The 18,560-nt window shown below is 33.4% G+C and overlaps 1 protein-coding gene across 13 annotated transcripts in view; it reads right to left on the bottom strand.

Moving 5' to 3' along the window:
- Positions 1-18,560, bottom strand: part of Dock7 (dedicator of cytokinesis 7) — a 207,473-nt gene that overhangs the window by 140,652 nt on the left and 48,261 nt on the right. For all 13 annotated transcript variants that reach the window (XR_012449875.1, XM_074079907.1, XM_074079908.1 and 10 more), the window contains exons 6-11: positions 18,278-18,490; positions 17,850-17,935; positions 14,147-14,213; positions 12,958-13,107; positions 5,977-6,057; positions 4,157-4,322 (exon numbers count right to left, since the gene is read on the bottom strand). Coding sequence is in view for 12 of the 13 variants with exons in the window: in XM_074079907.1 (XP_073936008.1) it covers positions 4,157-4,322; positions 5,977-6,057; positions 12,958-13,107; positions 14,147-14,213; positions 17,850-17,935; positions 18,278-18,490 (763 nt within the window). In the remaining variant the exon portion in view is untranslated. The remainder of the gene's footprint in view (positions 1-4,156; positions 4,323-5,976; positions 6,058-12,957; positions 13,108-14,146; positions 14,214-17,849; positions 17,936-18,277; positions 18,491-18,560) is intronic.

Below are 18,560 nucleotides of genomic sequence, written 5' to 3'. Positions count from 1 at the left end.
GATTAGTAGGAAAGCACTATACCTGAATCTTCTGGTTTCCTTTTTTACAATTTCACCAGTGTAAAAATAAGTCTCTTATAAACAAAGATTTAGCATATGACCAAAGATACGCTATAAAGAACAGTGGCAGGAGACCTATACATGTACTATATTTTATAGTATATTTATATAGTATATTCACCACAGTGGAAATTTTAGTAACCACATAATGGTCCCTCAAGTCTTACGACTTGAGTATAAAACAGAGTCAAAAGACAACTTGCATTTAAACCAACTAAGCACTGTTTTCCTTCTGGTATGGGGGTTCAAATCTAAGGCCTCACTCATGCAAGACAATTGCATAATTTAAAATCATCAGGCTTAAGTAGGAGAGTTCTTGCCTAGTAAGTGCAAGGTCCTGAGTTCAAACTCTAAAAAAAAAGAGCACTAGACTGAAGCCAACAAAGAAATAGAAGACTTAGAAAAAACTACAATTTTTTCCTAGCGGACATATATAGTCTACTCAACTAAGCAAGACCAGAATACACATTCTTTTCAAGCAATTACAAAGCATTCTCCAAGACAGTCTATAGAACAAGACATAAAATTTCACTTCTCAGCATTTTGGCTAACATTGAGTGTAAGATATTAAAAAAAGATAAAATAAATCCAAAAGAATTAAGATAAAATGAAATATGTTCTCTAAGAATTAATAATTTAAAAATTGGGGAATTCATAAATACGTAAGTAAAATAGCACATTTCTAAAAAGCTATTGAAAAAAAGAGATATTAATAAGGAAAATTAGAAAATGGAATGTATAAAAATCTAAGTACAACATAAAAAATATTTGCAATACTGCTAAAGCAGTGTTAGATGTAAAGGAAATTTACATCTAAAAAAACTTACATGAAAAAGAAATATCTCAACTAGTAACATAATCTGACAGTTCAATAAACTACAAAAGAGAAACTAAACACAAAGAAAACAAGGATACAAAACAGGAGAGTGGAAATGGAATTAAGTGAAACAGAAACTAAAAAAACAGAGAAAGTCAATAAAACCAACATGCTTTTTCAAAAAAATAAAATTGACAAACCTACTTAGTTAGACTGAAGAAAAAAGGTAAAGGACTCAAATTAATATACTAATAAACTGAAGAGTTGAGATCACTAAACCTTATAGATATAAAGGATTGCATAACAATATAAGAAACAACTGTAGGCTAATAATAACAATTCTAAATTTTGAACAAAATTCAAAAATAGGTTCCAGGGTATAAGATACATAGATATAGAAAACTTAATTGGTTTTGTTTTTGAGACAGGGCCTTGTTATTTCCCAGGCTACCCTTGAACTCTTAGGTGTACGTGACCCTCCCACTTCAGCTTCTGCAGTAGCTAGGACCAGTCAACGACAATTGTATTTTTATGCACTAGGAATGGAATTCTGAAAAATGGAATTAGGAAAATAAGTCTTTAAAATAGTAGCAAAATACAATAAAGTACTTTGGCATAAATTCAACAAGACCAGAATATACACTGAAAACTATTAATATTGTAAGAAAAAAAACTGTGACAGAGCTAAATAAATGGGAAAACATCTAAGGATCCTGGATTTGCAGACTTAACATCGTTCAGATGGCAATAATCAATAAATTAGTTTATAGATTCAATGTAAGTCCTCGACAATCCCAGCAGCCTTTATACAGAAATTAAGTGCTGATCAGAAATTATATATGAAAATATAAGGAACTCAAAATAGCCTTAAGGACCTTAAGGACCCTTTCTACTCCAGAAAGTCTGGAAACTTACTAAAAGCTTAAGTAATACAATAGTGGAATAAGGATATACATATAGATCAATAAATAGAATTGAGAGGCTAAAAATAAACTCACATATCTATGATCAATAGATTTTCTTTGTCTTCCTTCCTCCTTCTATTCCTTTCTTCCTTTTCCCTCCCTCCTTCTTTCTTTCCTTTCTTTCTTTTTTGGTGTTAGGGACTGAACTGGTCAGAAGGGGTCTGTATTTAATGGGCAAGCACTTTACCACTGAGCTAAATCCTAATCCCATAATTAGCAGATTTTTGAAAAGGATGCAAAAATCATTCAATAGGTCAAGAATTGCCTTTTCAACAAATGGTGCTGGAAAAACTAAATATCCACCTGAAGAGAATGAAGTTGAACCCTTACCTCACACTTTATACAAAATTAACTAAAAATAGTTTATAAATCTAAATATAAAAGCTAAAACTACAAAATTCTAGGAAGAAAACAGACAATTAAATTTCTTGATATTGGTTAGTTAACAGTTTCTTAAATATACCACCAAAAGCACAGCAAACAAAGAAAGTAGAGAAACTGGATGTCCTCGAAATCTAAAACTTCTGTGCTACAAAGAATATTATAAAAGAAAAGAACCTAGAGTAGGAGAAAATATTTATAAAATCATAAATAGTATCATGTCTAATGATAAAGAATTTATGTCCAGCTTTGGTCACATGGTAAGGCAAGAGCACACAAGGGAGGTATGAGGATAGGTAAGAAACACAAAAAACATGATAGTATTTGATGTCCTCAATTCAGAGAAACTAATGCAGAAACTTTAAAGTGACAGAGACCAATAGGAGAAGGGGATCAGGAACTAGAGAAAAGGTCAGTTCAAGAAGAAGCAACTTAGAATGTAACACATATGTACATGGAAGCAATGCTAGGAATCTCCCTATATAGCTATTCTTATCTCAACTAGCAAAAACGCTTTGTCCTTCTTATTATTGTTTATACTCTCTTTTCTACAAAATTGAAGATAAAGGCAGAACAGTTTCTGCCTGGAAGGGAGGGGAAGGAGGGGGGAAGGGAGAGGGTGGGGGGTAGGGGGGAGAAATGACCCAAACACTGTATGCACATATGAATAAACAAAAAAGAAAAAAAAAAAGAACTATGTCCAGGACATAAGTTGTAAGAATTCTTACAACTCAATGACAAGAAGATGAAAAACCCATTTAAAAATCAGGCATTAACTAAATAATAAAAAGTCCAACCACAAAGCCATTTAAAAATGAGTAAAGGATATAAATACACTTATCTCCAAAAAAAAATACACAACCAGCCAACACAGAGAAAAATGATACTTAGCACTATCAGCTATCAGGAAAAGTCAAATCCAAACTGCAATGAGATACCGTATCACCTGACCTAGAAGAGCTATAATCAAGACAGATAAGAATGAGTATTGGCAAACATTTGGAGAAACTGACATCCTCCTGCCTCCACTTCCCCAGTAGCTGGAATTTCAGACACGTACCACCATGCCCAGCTGAAACTGGAACTTTCATACATTGCTAGCAGAACTTCTGAAAGTGCAGCTGCACTGGAAGTCAAAACAACAATTCCTCAGAATGCTAAACAGAGAAGTACCACAAGATATAGTGATTTCACTCCTATATATTCAAGAGAAATAAAACATATGTCCACACAAAAGCTTATACATGATTGTTCACTGCACCATTATTCATAATGATAAAAAAGTGGGGAAAAACCCAAATAACCATAAACTAATTAAAAACAAAAAAGCATAGTATATCAATAAAATGGACTATCATTTGGCAACAAAAAGAAATCAAATACCAATAAATGCTACAACATGGATGAACCTTGTGACAATATTATGCCATGTGAAAGAAGCTAGCCGCAAAAGACATACTGAATAATTCTATATGTATGAAATGTCTGACATAGGTTATCCATAAAGACAGGAAGTATATTAGTGGTTATTTAGGGCCAGGTTTGGAAATTTGAGGGAATGAGTAGTAATTGTTACTGGGTACAAAAATGTTCCAAAAACAGATTGTAGCAGTGGTTTCATAACTCTGTGAATATAGCAAAATCCACTCTATTATACACTTTTAAATGGTGAACTGTATGATACGCAAATTATATTTCAATAAAGGTGTCCAATGAAAATCCTTCTCTTTGCTTTTGGTTTCTTGAGACATGGTTTCATTATGTAGCCCAGGCTGGCCTCAAACTTGCAATCCTGCTACCTTAACCTCCCCACTGCAGAGAATACAGATGCGAACCACCATGCCCAGCTAAAAAAGTCCTTTTTATACAACACATTGCAGAGTCTACAAATAAAAACTGTACATTTAGAAATATTTTATATAAAACATCTTACCTCCAGTGCTGATCTCTACTTCTGTAGAATCTCTCTCTAAACTCCCAGCACTGCTAACAATATTCATTAAATGGATTGCAGTCCAAGCAAAAGGCATGCGATATTTCCCAAGTCTTTGACAAAACTGATCAGCTTGACTTTTAAGCTTCTCCAATTTTTCTTTATTCTGCAAAACAGAACTTTACATATAATTACACTTGAAAGAAAAAAAAAAAGAGTACCTGGCAGAGGTCAAATAACAAACAAAATAAAAATCTCAACTCATTCCACAAATGTATATGTAGAGTAAGTCTTTGGAATTTCTGTTTGTGATTTCATCATCTTGGGAGGAAATAAAAGGAGAGCAAGTGCAAGCATGTTTATGTTTGCAAATACTATTTTAGGAAAGGAAATACAACCATAGTCCTGTTAGCAACTGTGAGCTATAAAATTTTCTAGGTTAAGATATGTTAAATTTTACTACTCCACAGAAGATGGAACTAGTCCCCAAATTATAGCAACCCATGAGGAGGGAGTGGGAGCCACAAACAGACCAGTGATAAATAAGTCCAGAGTATAATAAAAGAAGCAAAGACCAAAAAAAGTACTATAAAAAGTACTAAACTCTAGAAAATGACTGATGGTCCAAACAGTACATGCATATTTTGAAAGACATCTTGAAGCTGGTTCAACTTTTAGCTTACTCTGAAACAAATACTAAGAGCCAAACAACAGCCGAAGATTGAAAACCTCTACCACCTCTCTCACATACTCTTTCCACACATGATGTGCATTGACGTATACTCTAACAACAGTTCTAACCCAGAACTGAGGACTGGGAAAAGTTGGAAAGCTAGTTAAATGGTAGCAATATTTATCATTGTATCTAGTGTACCTCCAAAAGAAGTTCTTGTTTTAGGAACCTAAATATCAAATATTCTTACTTATATCAGTCTATGTAAATGTGGAAAAGAAAAATATATTCTATTGGTATACTTATGAAATCCATATAGCAGAGCAACTTTAATTTGTAAAATGATAACCTGGGGAAAGGCAGAATATTTTAACATGGAGTTCAATCAGATAACCAAGCACCAGAGAAGAGTATCTTATGCTCAGATCTATCAACATGAGCAGAAAGGCTCAGTTTTTGTTCTAATTCTCAGAAAAATAGAAACAAAAGTTTCTAGATTTTGGTGGCTTGTCCAGTATTCCTCAAGCATTTCTCTGCTGGCTGATCCAGTATTAAATCTTGTGTTCAAAGATCCAGGGATCACCTGTATTCTTGTAGAAAATTCAGGCTTTCTGGAATTTGGTACTAATTCATAACATTTTTGGTAATTATAAGTTTATTCAAATTCTAGAAATTAGGCATCTGACGGCAAAACAGAGCCTCAATTATTACAACATTCCCTGATTATTTGGGAGTCTGATGAAAGCCAGGAATTCTTCTTGCTAGGAAAAGTTCTATCAATGTAAATAAAGAAAATTTTAATGATTTAGGAGTTAAACTGAATTAACTTAGTTCTCTTCAAGGAAAAATATTAAGAAATTAATTAGGGCTAAAGTGGAGGTTCAAGTGGTAGAGCACATGCCTAGCATGCATGAGGCCCTGGGTTTAATCCCCAGTGCTAGAAAAAGAAAATCAATTAGTTTGAGTGGAAGAGATTTTAAGAGTAGTTTAAGAATAGTACAGCATGTGACACAAGATGGATAATAAAAGAAATAAAAAGGAAGAAAATAAGTAGACCAACAGAAGAAATGAATTAAGAATGCCTTGTATGTTTTCTCCCAAATTATATTAGTAATGAGGTGGGAAAACGAGGGGCATGACATTCTACCTTGGTGGCATCAGCTTCTTTGAAAATCATATATGGTTCTGCACACTCTCCAATGTCTCCTTGCTGTAGGACTTTTTCTAGCTGTCAGAGGCAAAAAATGGAAGTTTATTTACATTTAAAAAAAAAAGTCACCTAGCAAGTACAAGGCCCTGAGTTAAAACCCCAGTACTTCCAAAAACATAAATAAATAAAGCAGTTGGCCTGAAATACAAAGATAGTTGAATATACTAAAATCAATGTAATATTCCACACATGAACAGAATGATGGGGAGAGGAAAAAAAAAAACATACGATCATCTCAAGTAATGCAGACAAAGCACTAGACAAAACTCAACACCCTTTCCTGGTAAAAAACACTCAACAAACTAGGAATATAAGGAAACTACCTCAGCATAATTAAGGCCATATATAAAAAGTCTACAACTAATATCACATTCAATGGTGAAAAGCTAATCAGAAACAAGACAAGAATACCTGCTTTAGACTCTTCTACTCAAGATAGTACTGGAGGTCAAAGCCAGAGCAATTAAGCCAGAAAATTAAATAAAAGGTATCTGAATTGGAAAAGAAGAATTTAATGATCTCTGCAGACAGTATGATCTTCTATGTAGAAAATTTTTAAGATTCCACCAAACAAACAAACAAAAACCATATACTGGGCATGACAGTACATTCCTGTAATCTCACACCTGAGTAGCTGAGACACAAGACTCATGAGTTCAAGGCCTGCCTGAGCGACACGGTGAGTTCTAGGGTAGCCTGGGTTACATAGCAAAAACAAAACAAAATGCTTATCAAAACTAATAAACAAATTCAACAAAGTTATAGGATATAAAATCTACATACTAACAATGAGAATCTGAAAAGAAAATTAAGAAAACAATTCCATTCACAATACTATCAAAAAAATAAGATATTTAGGAATAACCTTAATGAAGTAAAAAAAAACCATGCATCAAAAACTATAAAATGCTGCTGACAGAAAAGCAGACACAAATAAATGCAAAGATATGCATGTTCATGAACTGAAAGACTTAATGACATTAAGATTTCAATACTACTCAAGATAATATATATATTTAGTGATATTCCTATCAAAACTCTAATGATTTTCTTGTAGAAATTGAGAAGTCAACCTTGAAATCCATCTAGAATCTCAAAGGAATCTGAATAATCAAAACAAACATGGATAAAATGTACAAGTTGGTGATTCTACACTTCTAGATGTGAAAATTTATTATAAGGCGACAGTAATCAAAACAGTGTGCCCAGGCACCAGTGGTTCTTGCCTGTAATCCTAGCTACTCACGAAGCAGAGATCAGGAGGATCAAAGTTCTCAGCCAGCCTGGGCAAATAGTTTGCAAGATCCTATCTCAAAAAATACCCATCACAAAAAAGGGCTGGCACATGAAGAAGAACGAAATGTTATCATTCGCTGGTAAATGGATGGAATTGGAGAACATCATTCTGAGTGAGGTTAGCCTGGCCCAAAAGACCAAAAATCGTATGTTTCCCCTCATATGCGGACATTAGATCAAGGGCAAACACAACAAGGGGATTGGACTTCGAGCACATGATAAAAGCGAGAGCACACAAGGGAGGGGTGAGGATAAGTGAGACACCTAAAATATTAGCTAGCATTTGTTGCCCTCAACGCAGAGAAACTAAAGCAGATACCTTAAAAGCAACTGAGGCTAATAGGAGAAGGGGACCAGGAGGAACTAGAGAAAAGTTTAGCTCAAAAAGAATTAACCTAGAAGGTAACACACATGCACAGGAAATTAATGTGAGTCGACTCCCTGTATAGCTGTCCTTATCTCAACTAGCAAAAACCCTTGTTCCTTCCTATTATTGCTTATACTCTCTCTTCAACAAAATTAGAGATAAGGGCAAAATAATTTCTGCCAGGTACTGAGGAGTGAGGGGGAGAGGGAGGGGGCGAGTGGGTGGTAAGGGGGTGGTGGGGGCAGGGGGGAGAAATGACCCAAGCATTGTGTGCACATGTGAACAATAAAAAATAAAAATTAAAAAAAAAAGGGCTGGCAGAGTGGCTCAAGTGGTAGGACATCTGCCTAGCAAGCATGAGGCCCTGAGTACCACAAAAAAAATGGTGGTACTCAAATGAAGAAAGACATATGGAGAGAATGGAACTGAAGGGAAAGTCAGATAAACTCCCACATACATGGTTGAATAATTTTTGACAAGGATGCAAAGACCACTCAATAGAGAAAGGATAATATTTACAAGTACTGCTGTGGAAAACTGTGTATTCAACTGCAAAAGAGTGACCCTCACTTTATATCACATACAAAAATTAAGCCAAAGTGGACCAAACATCTAAATGTAAGATCTAAAGCTTCAGGAAGAAAACAAGAAAGGCATCGTGATATTAGATTTGGAAATGATTTCTTAAATATAACACCAAAAGCACAGGCAATACAAATAAAAGTAGATAAATCAGACTATATCAAAACTTACATTTACTACATTAAAGGTAAGAATAAACAAAATGAAAAAAACAGAAATCTTAAAAATAAATAAAAATAAAATACATCTGTGTCCAAAAAAAAATGAATAAACAAAATGAAAAGGCAATCTACAGAACAGAAGAAAATTGTCTACAAATCATTTATCAAAATAGAAATTAGTATCTCGAACACGTAAAGAACTCTAATAACAAAAAAGTCCTAATTAACAAATGAGCAAATGACTTGAATAGAGATTTCTCCAAAGAATTCATATAAAATGTAAAATGTTGGAGTCACTTTGAAAAACAGTATCCTCAAAAATTTAGAAATAGGATTATTATATGACCCAGCAATTCTACTTCCAGGTATAGATACAAAAGAATTGAAAGCAAAGACTCAAACAGATTATTTATACACTTACATTTATGACAGCATTATTTACAACAGCAAAAGGACAGAAGTAATCCAAGTGTCCATCAACTTGGACAGATGGATAAGCAAAGGCGTGAGTATATACATATTGTGAAATACAATTCAGCTTTAAAAAGAAATTCTAACATGTTAAAAACTGGATGAACTCTGAAAACATCATGTTAAGTTAAATAAGCCAATCACAAAAAGACAAATACTGTATGATTTCACTCATGTAAAATATCTCAAGTAGTCAAAGACAAAAAATAGAACAGTGGTTCTATTGGGGGCTAAGTAAAGGATATAATGGGGAGTCATTTAAGGGGTATAGAACTTTAGTTTTCCAGGATGAAACACTTCTGGAGAATGATTACAAAAGAGTATTAATATACTTAAAATACACTAAAAAATGGTTATGATAATAAATTTTATATTTTATCACAATTAAAAATACTTTGAAAAGTCACCAGCATAAATTTATCTCCAATAAATCAAGATGCAAAATTCCAATTAAAAATGACAACTCATACAATAATATTCTTAAGTGACTAATCCAATAGTTTTCTGTAACTCACTTTCCCCTATGAAATTTTTAAAGATTTTTTTTAAAAGACATAAGTAAAATAGGATGAAAGTCTAGAAACCAAACCAAGTATATAAGGAATCTAGCTCATATTAAAATTGATACTTTGAATTAATGAACAAAAGATATATAAAGAACTTTTACAAATTAATAAGATAAACTGCATGTGGTTATGCAGGCATATTACATGGATACACATATATGTACATTTATAAATGTACTCAGTGGAACACCTAAAATTCATGTATTTTATGTATATTATACTAAAAATCACTTAGAAACTTGTTAAAAATAAGAGAGCAATCTGAATAAGCACTTCACAAAATAAAATATCCCATGGTCAATAATTTATTCAATAGTCTTAGTTTAGGGAATTGTAAATTAAAACAAAATTGAAACAATACCATAAACATAGCAGAAATAAATAAATAATAAAATTAAAATGTAAAGGCAAATCTACTCTGACAACCCCTGCATATATCTACCTGAAAGCAACTATACTAACAAACAGATGATAAAAATAAGCAATCAATAATCCTGACTGGGCCAGAATTCCAATATCCTATGCAGTAATACACTTCACTAACAGCCATAATTTCCTATGCTTCTTTGCCACATGATACTGCAGTTTCTTCCAAGAAAGAGACCATGTATATATGCCAGTTCCCTGAGTTTATATTCTGTTACATGACCTGTTTTGGCCAATAGGATGTTAGCTGCTGTGATGTGACCAATGACTTGAAAAGCACCTATTCAACTGACTGTGCTCTTTGGAACTTCTGCAGTGACCATGAGAATATGCCAGACTATCCTGCTACAAAAGAAGAGACATACAGACAAGAATACCTCTGGCTAAATTTACTGTCTACAGACACTTAAAGGCAAACAACTATCTGAAAAGAGTACAGCCTGGATTGGCTGAACAACAGACAATTTAGATACACAAACTAAATAAATGTTTATTGTTATGTCCCACTGGGTATTATCTTTTTGGTTTTGTATTATCTTTTTGTTTTTGTAACTATCCAATATGTATGTCAAGGCAATTTTTCTGTCAAGAAATAAAAATAATGGGCTGAAACCATGAACCAAAATAAATCTTTCCTCCTTTAAACATACACATACATACAACATGGTAGACCAAAGTGATGAAAGAATACATTTCTTTAAGATTTAAATAACAATTTCATTTGTTCTTTTATTGAAATTATCAGAAATTCTTTATATATACATATATGTATTTGTGTGTGTATATTATTTTATGTGTATGTTTGTATTTTTCAAGTAGGATCACATGGTATATAGTTTTGTATTAAACATTATTTCATATGAATATACAATAAAAATTCTTCAGAATGTGAAACAGGTTATTTGGGGGTGGGCACCAGCTGGAGGGGAGAGAGCAAATAGAGAGGGAAGGAGGTGTATAAAGTACCTTATACAGGTGCATGAAAATAAAACAATAAAGTCTGTTGAAGTTGTTTTAAGAGGGGAGGGGGATGAGGAAAATGATACAGGGGATGAATTTGACCGAGATAGATCATATCCATGCATATAAATATCATAATAAAGGCCCTCTGTACAACTAACATATGCTAACAAAAGTTGTTAAAAAAAATTCTTCCAAATCATGGCTTTAATGGCCATAACACTACATTATTTGAATGCATCATGATTTACCTATTTACTTATATTGAAGTTCAATGTCTTATTCTTAATCCTATCTTAGACATTCCTTCTCTTGATGACAACCAATCTCATCACTAAATCTCATTTTCAACCAATCAATATTCTAATTATCTTTATTTTACTAGTTCCCATTAATACATTGTTTTATGAAAACTTGCCATTTTCCCCAAGTAAAATTACTCTGTATTTTTCATTTGCACTCATTGCTAGAACTAAATTTCACTCTTTTATGTGAATTTCTAAAGATAATTACTTCTTAATTTTTGTTTGCAGGACAATTTATTGTAACTAAGATTTATTTTAAACTGAATTCATAGGAATTAGAACACTATTCCTATGGATAAAGAGGATTCATTTCATAACAATTCACTTTATAATCTTATTATAAAAATTCATGCTGGGTGTCAGTGCTCATGCCTGTAATCCTAGCTACTCAGAAGGCAGAGATTAGGAGGATTGTGGTTAGAAGCCAGCCAGGGAAAATAGTTTGCAAGACCCTGCCTCAAAAATACCCAACACAAAGCAGGGCTGGCAGAGTGGCTCAAGTGGTAGAGGGCTTGCCTAGCAAGCATGAAGCCCTGAGTTCACAACCCCAGTGCTGCAAAAAAATAAATAAATAAATAAATAACCTCTTTATGCTAATTTTATATAAATAAAACAAAGAGATTAAGGAATATACTTTAGGCAACTCCCAAGTCAAAGTCAAGTTAAGGCAAATTATTCTCTAAGTTACACAAAGTAGCTTAATAATATTTAGATTTTAGAATTTACATACATTTTTTTTCTTAAGATAGGGACTCTCTATGTAGCTTAAGAAGGCCTCAAATTTGAGATCTTCCAGCAGCAGTTTCCTGAATGCTCTAACTACAGGTATGCACCACCATGTCTATATTGTAATTCTTATTCTTAATTGGCTGACATTCAAGTCATAATGCTATGTGACCTCAATGATTTAGCTTTTAGTATTTATATGATTTAGAAACTGAGTGATATAATTACACTCAAGGTTCTATAATGGTTAATTTTATATGTTAGCTTGGTTAGGCTATGCTACCTAGGTGTTTGGTCAAACACCAGTCTAATGCTGTGAAAGTATTTTTTTGAGATGATTAATATTTAAAGCAGTAGACTTTGAGTAAAGTATATTATTCTCTATTGTGTGGGTGGGCCTCATCAAGTCAGTTCAAGGGCTTAAGAGCAAAGACTGAGTTTTCCAGAAGGATTTCTCCTCAGGACTATAGCTAAGAAACCCTCCTGAGCTCCAAGTCTGCTGCTTTGTGGACTTCGGACTCAAGAGTACATAATCAACTAACCCTTACCTGAATTTGTAGTCAACTTGTCAACCACCAATTGCAGACATTTCATAATCATGTGAAGCAATTCCTTAAAATAAACCCTGGAGAATTCTGATTAATGTAACTATCCATTTGAGAAAAATCAGGTAGCACTTTAGTATGTGTCTAATAATGTGTTATGGAATATCATGATGGAAAAACAGGTAAAGGTCAAATCTTTGCCCTTAAAAAGTTTGCAATATTAGCTGGGCGTTAAATGGCTCATGCCTGTAATCCTAGCAATTCGGGAGGCAGAGATCAGGGGAATAGTGATTCAAAACCAGTGTAGGCAAATAGTTCGAAACCCTGTCTCAAAACTACCCAACACAAAAAGGGGCTGGCAGAGTGGCTCAAATGGTAGAGCACCTGCCTAACAAGTGTAAAGCTCGAGTTCAAACCCCAGTACCAGCAAAAAAAAAAAAAGGTTTCCAATATTGATAGGGACAAGAATATAGACACTATATAGTAAACAAATATATTTAACATTATTCTCACCTTTATTACAAGAAAAACATCTTGGGAAGGGTAAGTTATAGAAAAAATAGCTGATCTTGCCAGGGTAGTAATGGCAGCTGGTGGTACATGTGGACGTAATAATCCTTTCATCTGCTCAGAATTAAGGTCGAAATAAAAATTTTCTGAAATCTAAAAATAATACATTCATATATTTAATTTTAAACTCTGCACATTTTTTAAAAGCTCATAAAAATCACACATACCCAGTCTTCTTTAAATGTTATAGGTATTAGGACATTATACTATAACCCATAGCTTGTAATGTATTTCAGTGACACCAATCATGACATGTGTAGGGCTAAGGAAGTAACTCCAGTATACAGCACCTGCCTAGGAAGCCCTAGCCCTAAGTTCAAACCCCAGTGCTGCCAAACAATCTTTAGAGGTCTAACATAAAGCAAAAGAAATGTATAAGTTATTTGGGATATAACAAACATTTTCTAAAGAGTCATATTGCAAACACTTTTGAGTAAAATATACAAAGTATATAAAGAAATTATCACAGAAATAAATGACTCAATTTAAACTGAGTTTTTTAAAAATTACATGAATAATATCTCAACAGTTTTCATTTAGCAAATAAAGCTGATGGAGGAGAGTTCTACTAAAGAAATCCACCATATATCATATATTGACAACATAGTTCAATGAAGACACTTTAACTTTCTACTACACATTAGGCTTGGAATTTTAAATTAAAAAATGTATAAGGTAGTCACTGAAAACCAAGTGTAATAAAGATACCATCATAAAACTAAAACCATTCCCTAAGATAGAATATTTAAAATATATGTAAAGTCATCTTTTAGCTGTTGAGAAGTTGAAAATTATGTCAATAAAATTTCAGTTGTCACTATTCTTAACTTTTACATATTGTTTGCCTAAAATGCTTTTCTTATGCTGTCTTGTCTATTCCTTAAATTAAAAGAAAATTGTTCCTGCTACTTGCTTTTGAAACTCTTTCAATGAAACAAAAACTAGTTTAAATTATTTTCTAATGAGAAAATATCTCAGTAGTTTGATATATTAAATTCCTATTTCCTTTTTCAAAGATCCATGTTTAATACTGTTCAAAAAATCATTACTTCTCTTATAAAACAACCTAAAAAAGCGGTTTCTGAAATCAATGATTAAGACAAATGATTACAATCAAATTACATAACCTTACCTTCTTCTTTTCCTTGACATCATATAACGCCAAACTTGCAAAAATGGGCTCAATTTCAATCTCAAACCTTATAAACAAAAAGCATAAACTAATTTTAAAAAACATTTAAAAGATATAGTTAGAAATTCTGATTACAAAACTAAATTATCTCACTACCTTGCACTTTTCTACCTTTGTGCCTTTACCTATATTATACCATCCTACTAAAATATACTTTTCACACTTACCTGTCACACTCTCAAGTAACTATTACCTTCTCTAATGTAACCCTTCTTAATTTCTCCAGCTACATTTATTCCTAAACTTCCTAAAATACTCATGGCATTTTATACCCCTTTGGTGGCACTAATCACTTTCTAACTGGTAATCAGGTTACTCACATACAAAGACAGGCAGATAGAGGCAGACAGAACAGAAATAGAGACAAAGACAGACGGCAGGTAATGAAACTGCTTTAAAATTTATTATGATGAAAGTTGCATACACATGTGAATATAACAAAACTCAGTGAACTGAATACTGTGGTAAAGGGGGTGAATGACTGGTGAATTATATATACTGTGTATACATTGAGTAAACTGCATAATATAGAAATTATATGTCAATAAAGCTATTATTTTTTAATAGGAGGTAAAACATTTTTTTTTCTTTGGAGGCAATGGGGTTTGAACTCAGGGCTTCATGCTTGCTAGGCAGGTACTCTTATCACTTGAGCCACTCTGCCAGTCCCAAATAGGAAGTAACTTTAATGTTATTTAAAATTTTATTAGCATAAATTAATTGTACAAAGGGTTTTCATTGTGATATTTTTATACATACATATAATGTATGTACTTTGATCAAATTTACCCCATTTATATCACTCTTTCTTAACTCCTCTCCCTATTCCCCCTCCTTTTTAACCGGTTTTAGTGGGTTTCATTATGCTATTTCATACATATACATAAAATGTAACTGCATAAAATGTAATTACATTAAATGTAATATTCACCTTCTCCCTCACCCCCCCTCACTTTCTCCTCTCCCATTAGTTCTTCCCCTCCCCCCAGTCTCCCTTTTACAATCATGTCAGATTCTTTTTGTTGTTGTTGTTATTTTAGGTCTTGATTCCACATATGAACAAAAACATGCACTTCAAAGTAGAAATACTCCAAATGTTCATTAACTGACCAATAAATAAGCAAAATGTGGTATAGCCACTGAGTGGAATACTGTTCAGCCATATAAACAATTACTGGTATACACTACAACAGAGATGAGCCATGAAAACATGCTGTGTGAAGAAGCTACAAACAAAAGTCACATCTTTTATAATTCTGTTTACATGAACTACAGATAGGTGAACTTATAGAAACAGAATGTAAGTCAGTGGTCTGCAGGGGCACAGAGGAAGAGAGAACGCAGGGTAAGTTGCGATGAGTATTGTTATAGACTGAATGGATTCCCTGTAGAATTCTTATGTTAAAGCCCTAATCTTAAATGTGACAATCTAAACACAGGACGATAATAAAGGTTAAATGAATTCCTAAGGGTGGGACATAATCCCATGGAATTGGGTTTCCTTATACAAAGAGGAAGAGATACTAGAGACCTCTATCTGTGCACAAAGAAAGACCATGTAAGGATACAGAGAAAAGGCAACTATCTGCACACCAGGAAGAAAGGCCTTACCAGAAACCAACCCGCTGCCTCAGGAACTGTGAGAGATAAATTCCTGTTGTGTAAATCACCCCATCTATGGAATCCTGATATGGCAGCCCAAGCAGACCAATACAGATATAGAGCTGCTTTCTGGGGTGATAAATGTGTTATAAAATTAGACAGTAGTGGACTGTGGTGATAGAGAATCTGCCTCGCAAACACAAAGCCCTGATTCAAACCCCAGTACCATCAAAAAACAAAACCAAACTAAACTAAATAAATAGCATGTAGTGATGGTTGCAAAACACTATGAATAGACAATTCTGATATGTGTACTTTAAAAGGATAAATTTTGTGATATATAAATTATATAGTAATAAAGCTGTTTTTTAAAAAGATTTTAATACAATAAGTATTAAGTTAAGTGGCCAGGTATTCAAAAGACTCAAGACACTTAAATCTATCAAACAGGTTGCTGGATAAATTTAACTAAATACATAAAGCCTTAGCTTTCAAAGAAAAGAAAATTGCCATAATTATACACAAAAGTGATCTGTCACTATGAGTTGCTTCTTTTAGAAACATTTTTCCTCAAGTTAGAATTAATTTATAATATTAACATGTTATAATGAAAAGAGCATATAGTTTTTTCCATTTCCTACATAATACTGAGCATGTCAATTAACTTATGCTCATGCTTTTGAAACTTGATTTCTTCATTGTAAGATGAAGAAAATAATACCTAGCTTACAGAATTACTCTGAAGACAGCATGAAATAAGAAAAAGTACTTTGTAATGCAGAATACAAATGTAAGATAAATCACCTCAATGATGTCACAAGTCATTTAATGCTTTGAGTCATGTACTCAGTACTTTTGTTTTTAGTTTATTTTTCAGATAGGGCCTCATGTTAACTTTGCCTGGCCTTGGAACTGCAGTGCTCCTACCTCTCTGCCTCCCCATTAGCTGAAATTACACTGGAATTACCACACCCAGCCTCCTTTACCTATTTTTTTGGGGGGTAGTACTGCAGTTTGAACTCAAGGCCTTGTACTTGCTAGGCAGGCACTCTACACTTCAGCCACACCTCTAGCACTTTTTGCTTTAGGCATTTTTTTTGAATAGGGTCTCACATTTATACCCAGATTGTGATCTTCCTATTTATCTTTCCAAGTTGCTTCGATGACAGGTATGTACCACCACACCCAGCTTTTTCATTGGTTGAGATTGAGTCGCCCAAACTTTTGTCCAGGCCAGCCTTAAACCACACTCTTTCCAATCTCTGCCTCCTAAGTACCTAATATTACAGGCTTAAGCCACCACACGTGATGAAGTCTTTTTTTTTTTTTTTTTTGACGGTACTGGGGTTCAAACTAAGGGCCTTAAGCTTGCATTATTTGCCAGGACTGGACTTGAACCTCAATCCTCCTCCCAATTTCAGCTTTCCAAGTAGCTAGAATAACAGGCATGAGACACTGGTGTCCCTTCTTTAGTTTTTTAAAGAAGGGAAAAATACTTTAAAATCTTGCTGGGTGCAGGTGGCTCATGCCTCTAATCCTGGCAACTCAGGAAGCAGAGTTCAGGAGGATCGCAGTTTGAAGCCAGCCTGGGCAAATAATTTGCAAGACCCTACCTTGAAAAACCCTATCACAAAAAACTGGGCTGGTCAAATCCCCTTAGTTAAAAAGCTCCAGTACTGCAAAAGAAAAAAAGAAAAAAAAAAAAAAAAAAAGATCTTCAAATAACAAAGCCTACTATGTGACAAATATAAAATCACCTCTTTAGAGAAAAAGATATTTTCTGTTTATATTTCTCATCAAGAGAGTACAGTGAATGCTTTTCCAAGTTTTACAACTAACTGTATAGCTGTAGCTCAAAAATGCTCTAAAGCTTAGCTTTCTACATTACGTTTGAATATTGAATAGTGTTTAAAATGAGGTAGAGAAAAATACTTCTCAAAAGGACACATATACAAGTATAAAATCTAGTAAGGTTTTGTTATGCTACTAATCAAAATATTACCCCCAAAAATAAAAGTAATACAGTAAAAAAAATACTTACTTGAGTGATAAACATTTTACAAGAAGTCTTTGACCAAAATGTTCTTTAGGTACATCAGGAATGCTAAGGCGTTCTATTGGCTCTTCCTACAAATTGACAAGCAACACCAAAATGAATATTCTAATCTTATTTCAACCCTTTACAATTTATTTTTTAAGAATTTACTTTTAGTGTTTACAATTAAACATAGGAAAGAATGACCTATTTGTCTATAAAGAGAAGTCATGAGATTCTAACTATGCTCAATTCACAGACATTACTCATTAAGAATAAATTCACTAGTATAAAAAAAGCATATTTCATTTACATAATTACAGTTATATTTTGGTTAAATTTTAGTTCTGACATTATTATAATACTGTTCATAAATCATGCTCCCAAAAGAGCTGTTTTAATGATCATTTGCATCTTCTGTACAGAACCAATACCTCATCTGGTGCTGGATGCAAAGCAAATAGTTCCTTGTGACGGTTTAATTTCCTTTGGTCATCATTCTGATGGTCTATTTCTTCATTTGGAGTTCGATCAAGTAAATTAGGAAGCAAAGCATCAGGAAGTGAGTTTTTCAAGTCAAAGATACTGCAGGCCCAGCTACCTCTTGGAGTATCATCTATTGACATTGAGCGTCTTTTGAGATCATCCTGACATGCAAAACATTAAACATGATTACATCAATTAATTAATCAATTACAACATACCTTTTTGTAGTCA

The sequence above is a fragment of the Castor canadensis genome, chromosome 7, assembly GCF_047511655.1.
Source record: "Castor canadensis chromosome 7, mCasCan1.hap1v2, whole genome shotgun sequence".
In the NCBI taxonomy this organism is placed as follows: Eukaryota; Metazoa; Chordata; class Mammalia; order Rodentia; family Castoridae; genus Castor; species Castor canadensis.
Note: the sequence above shows the minus strand (reverse complement) of the source record. Positions and strands in the feature narration are given on the sequence as shown.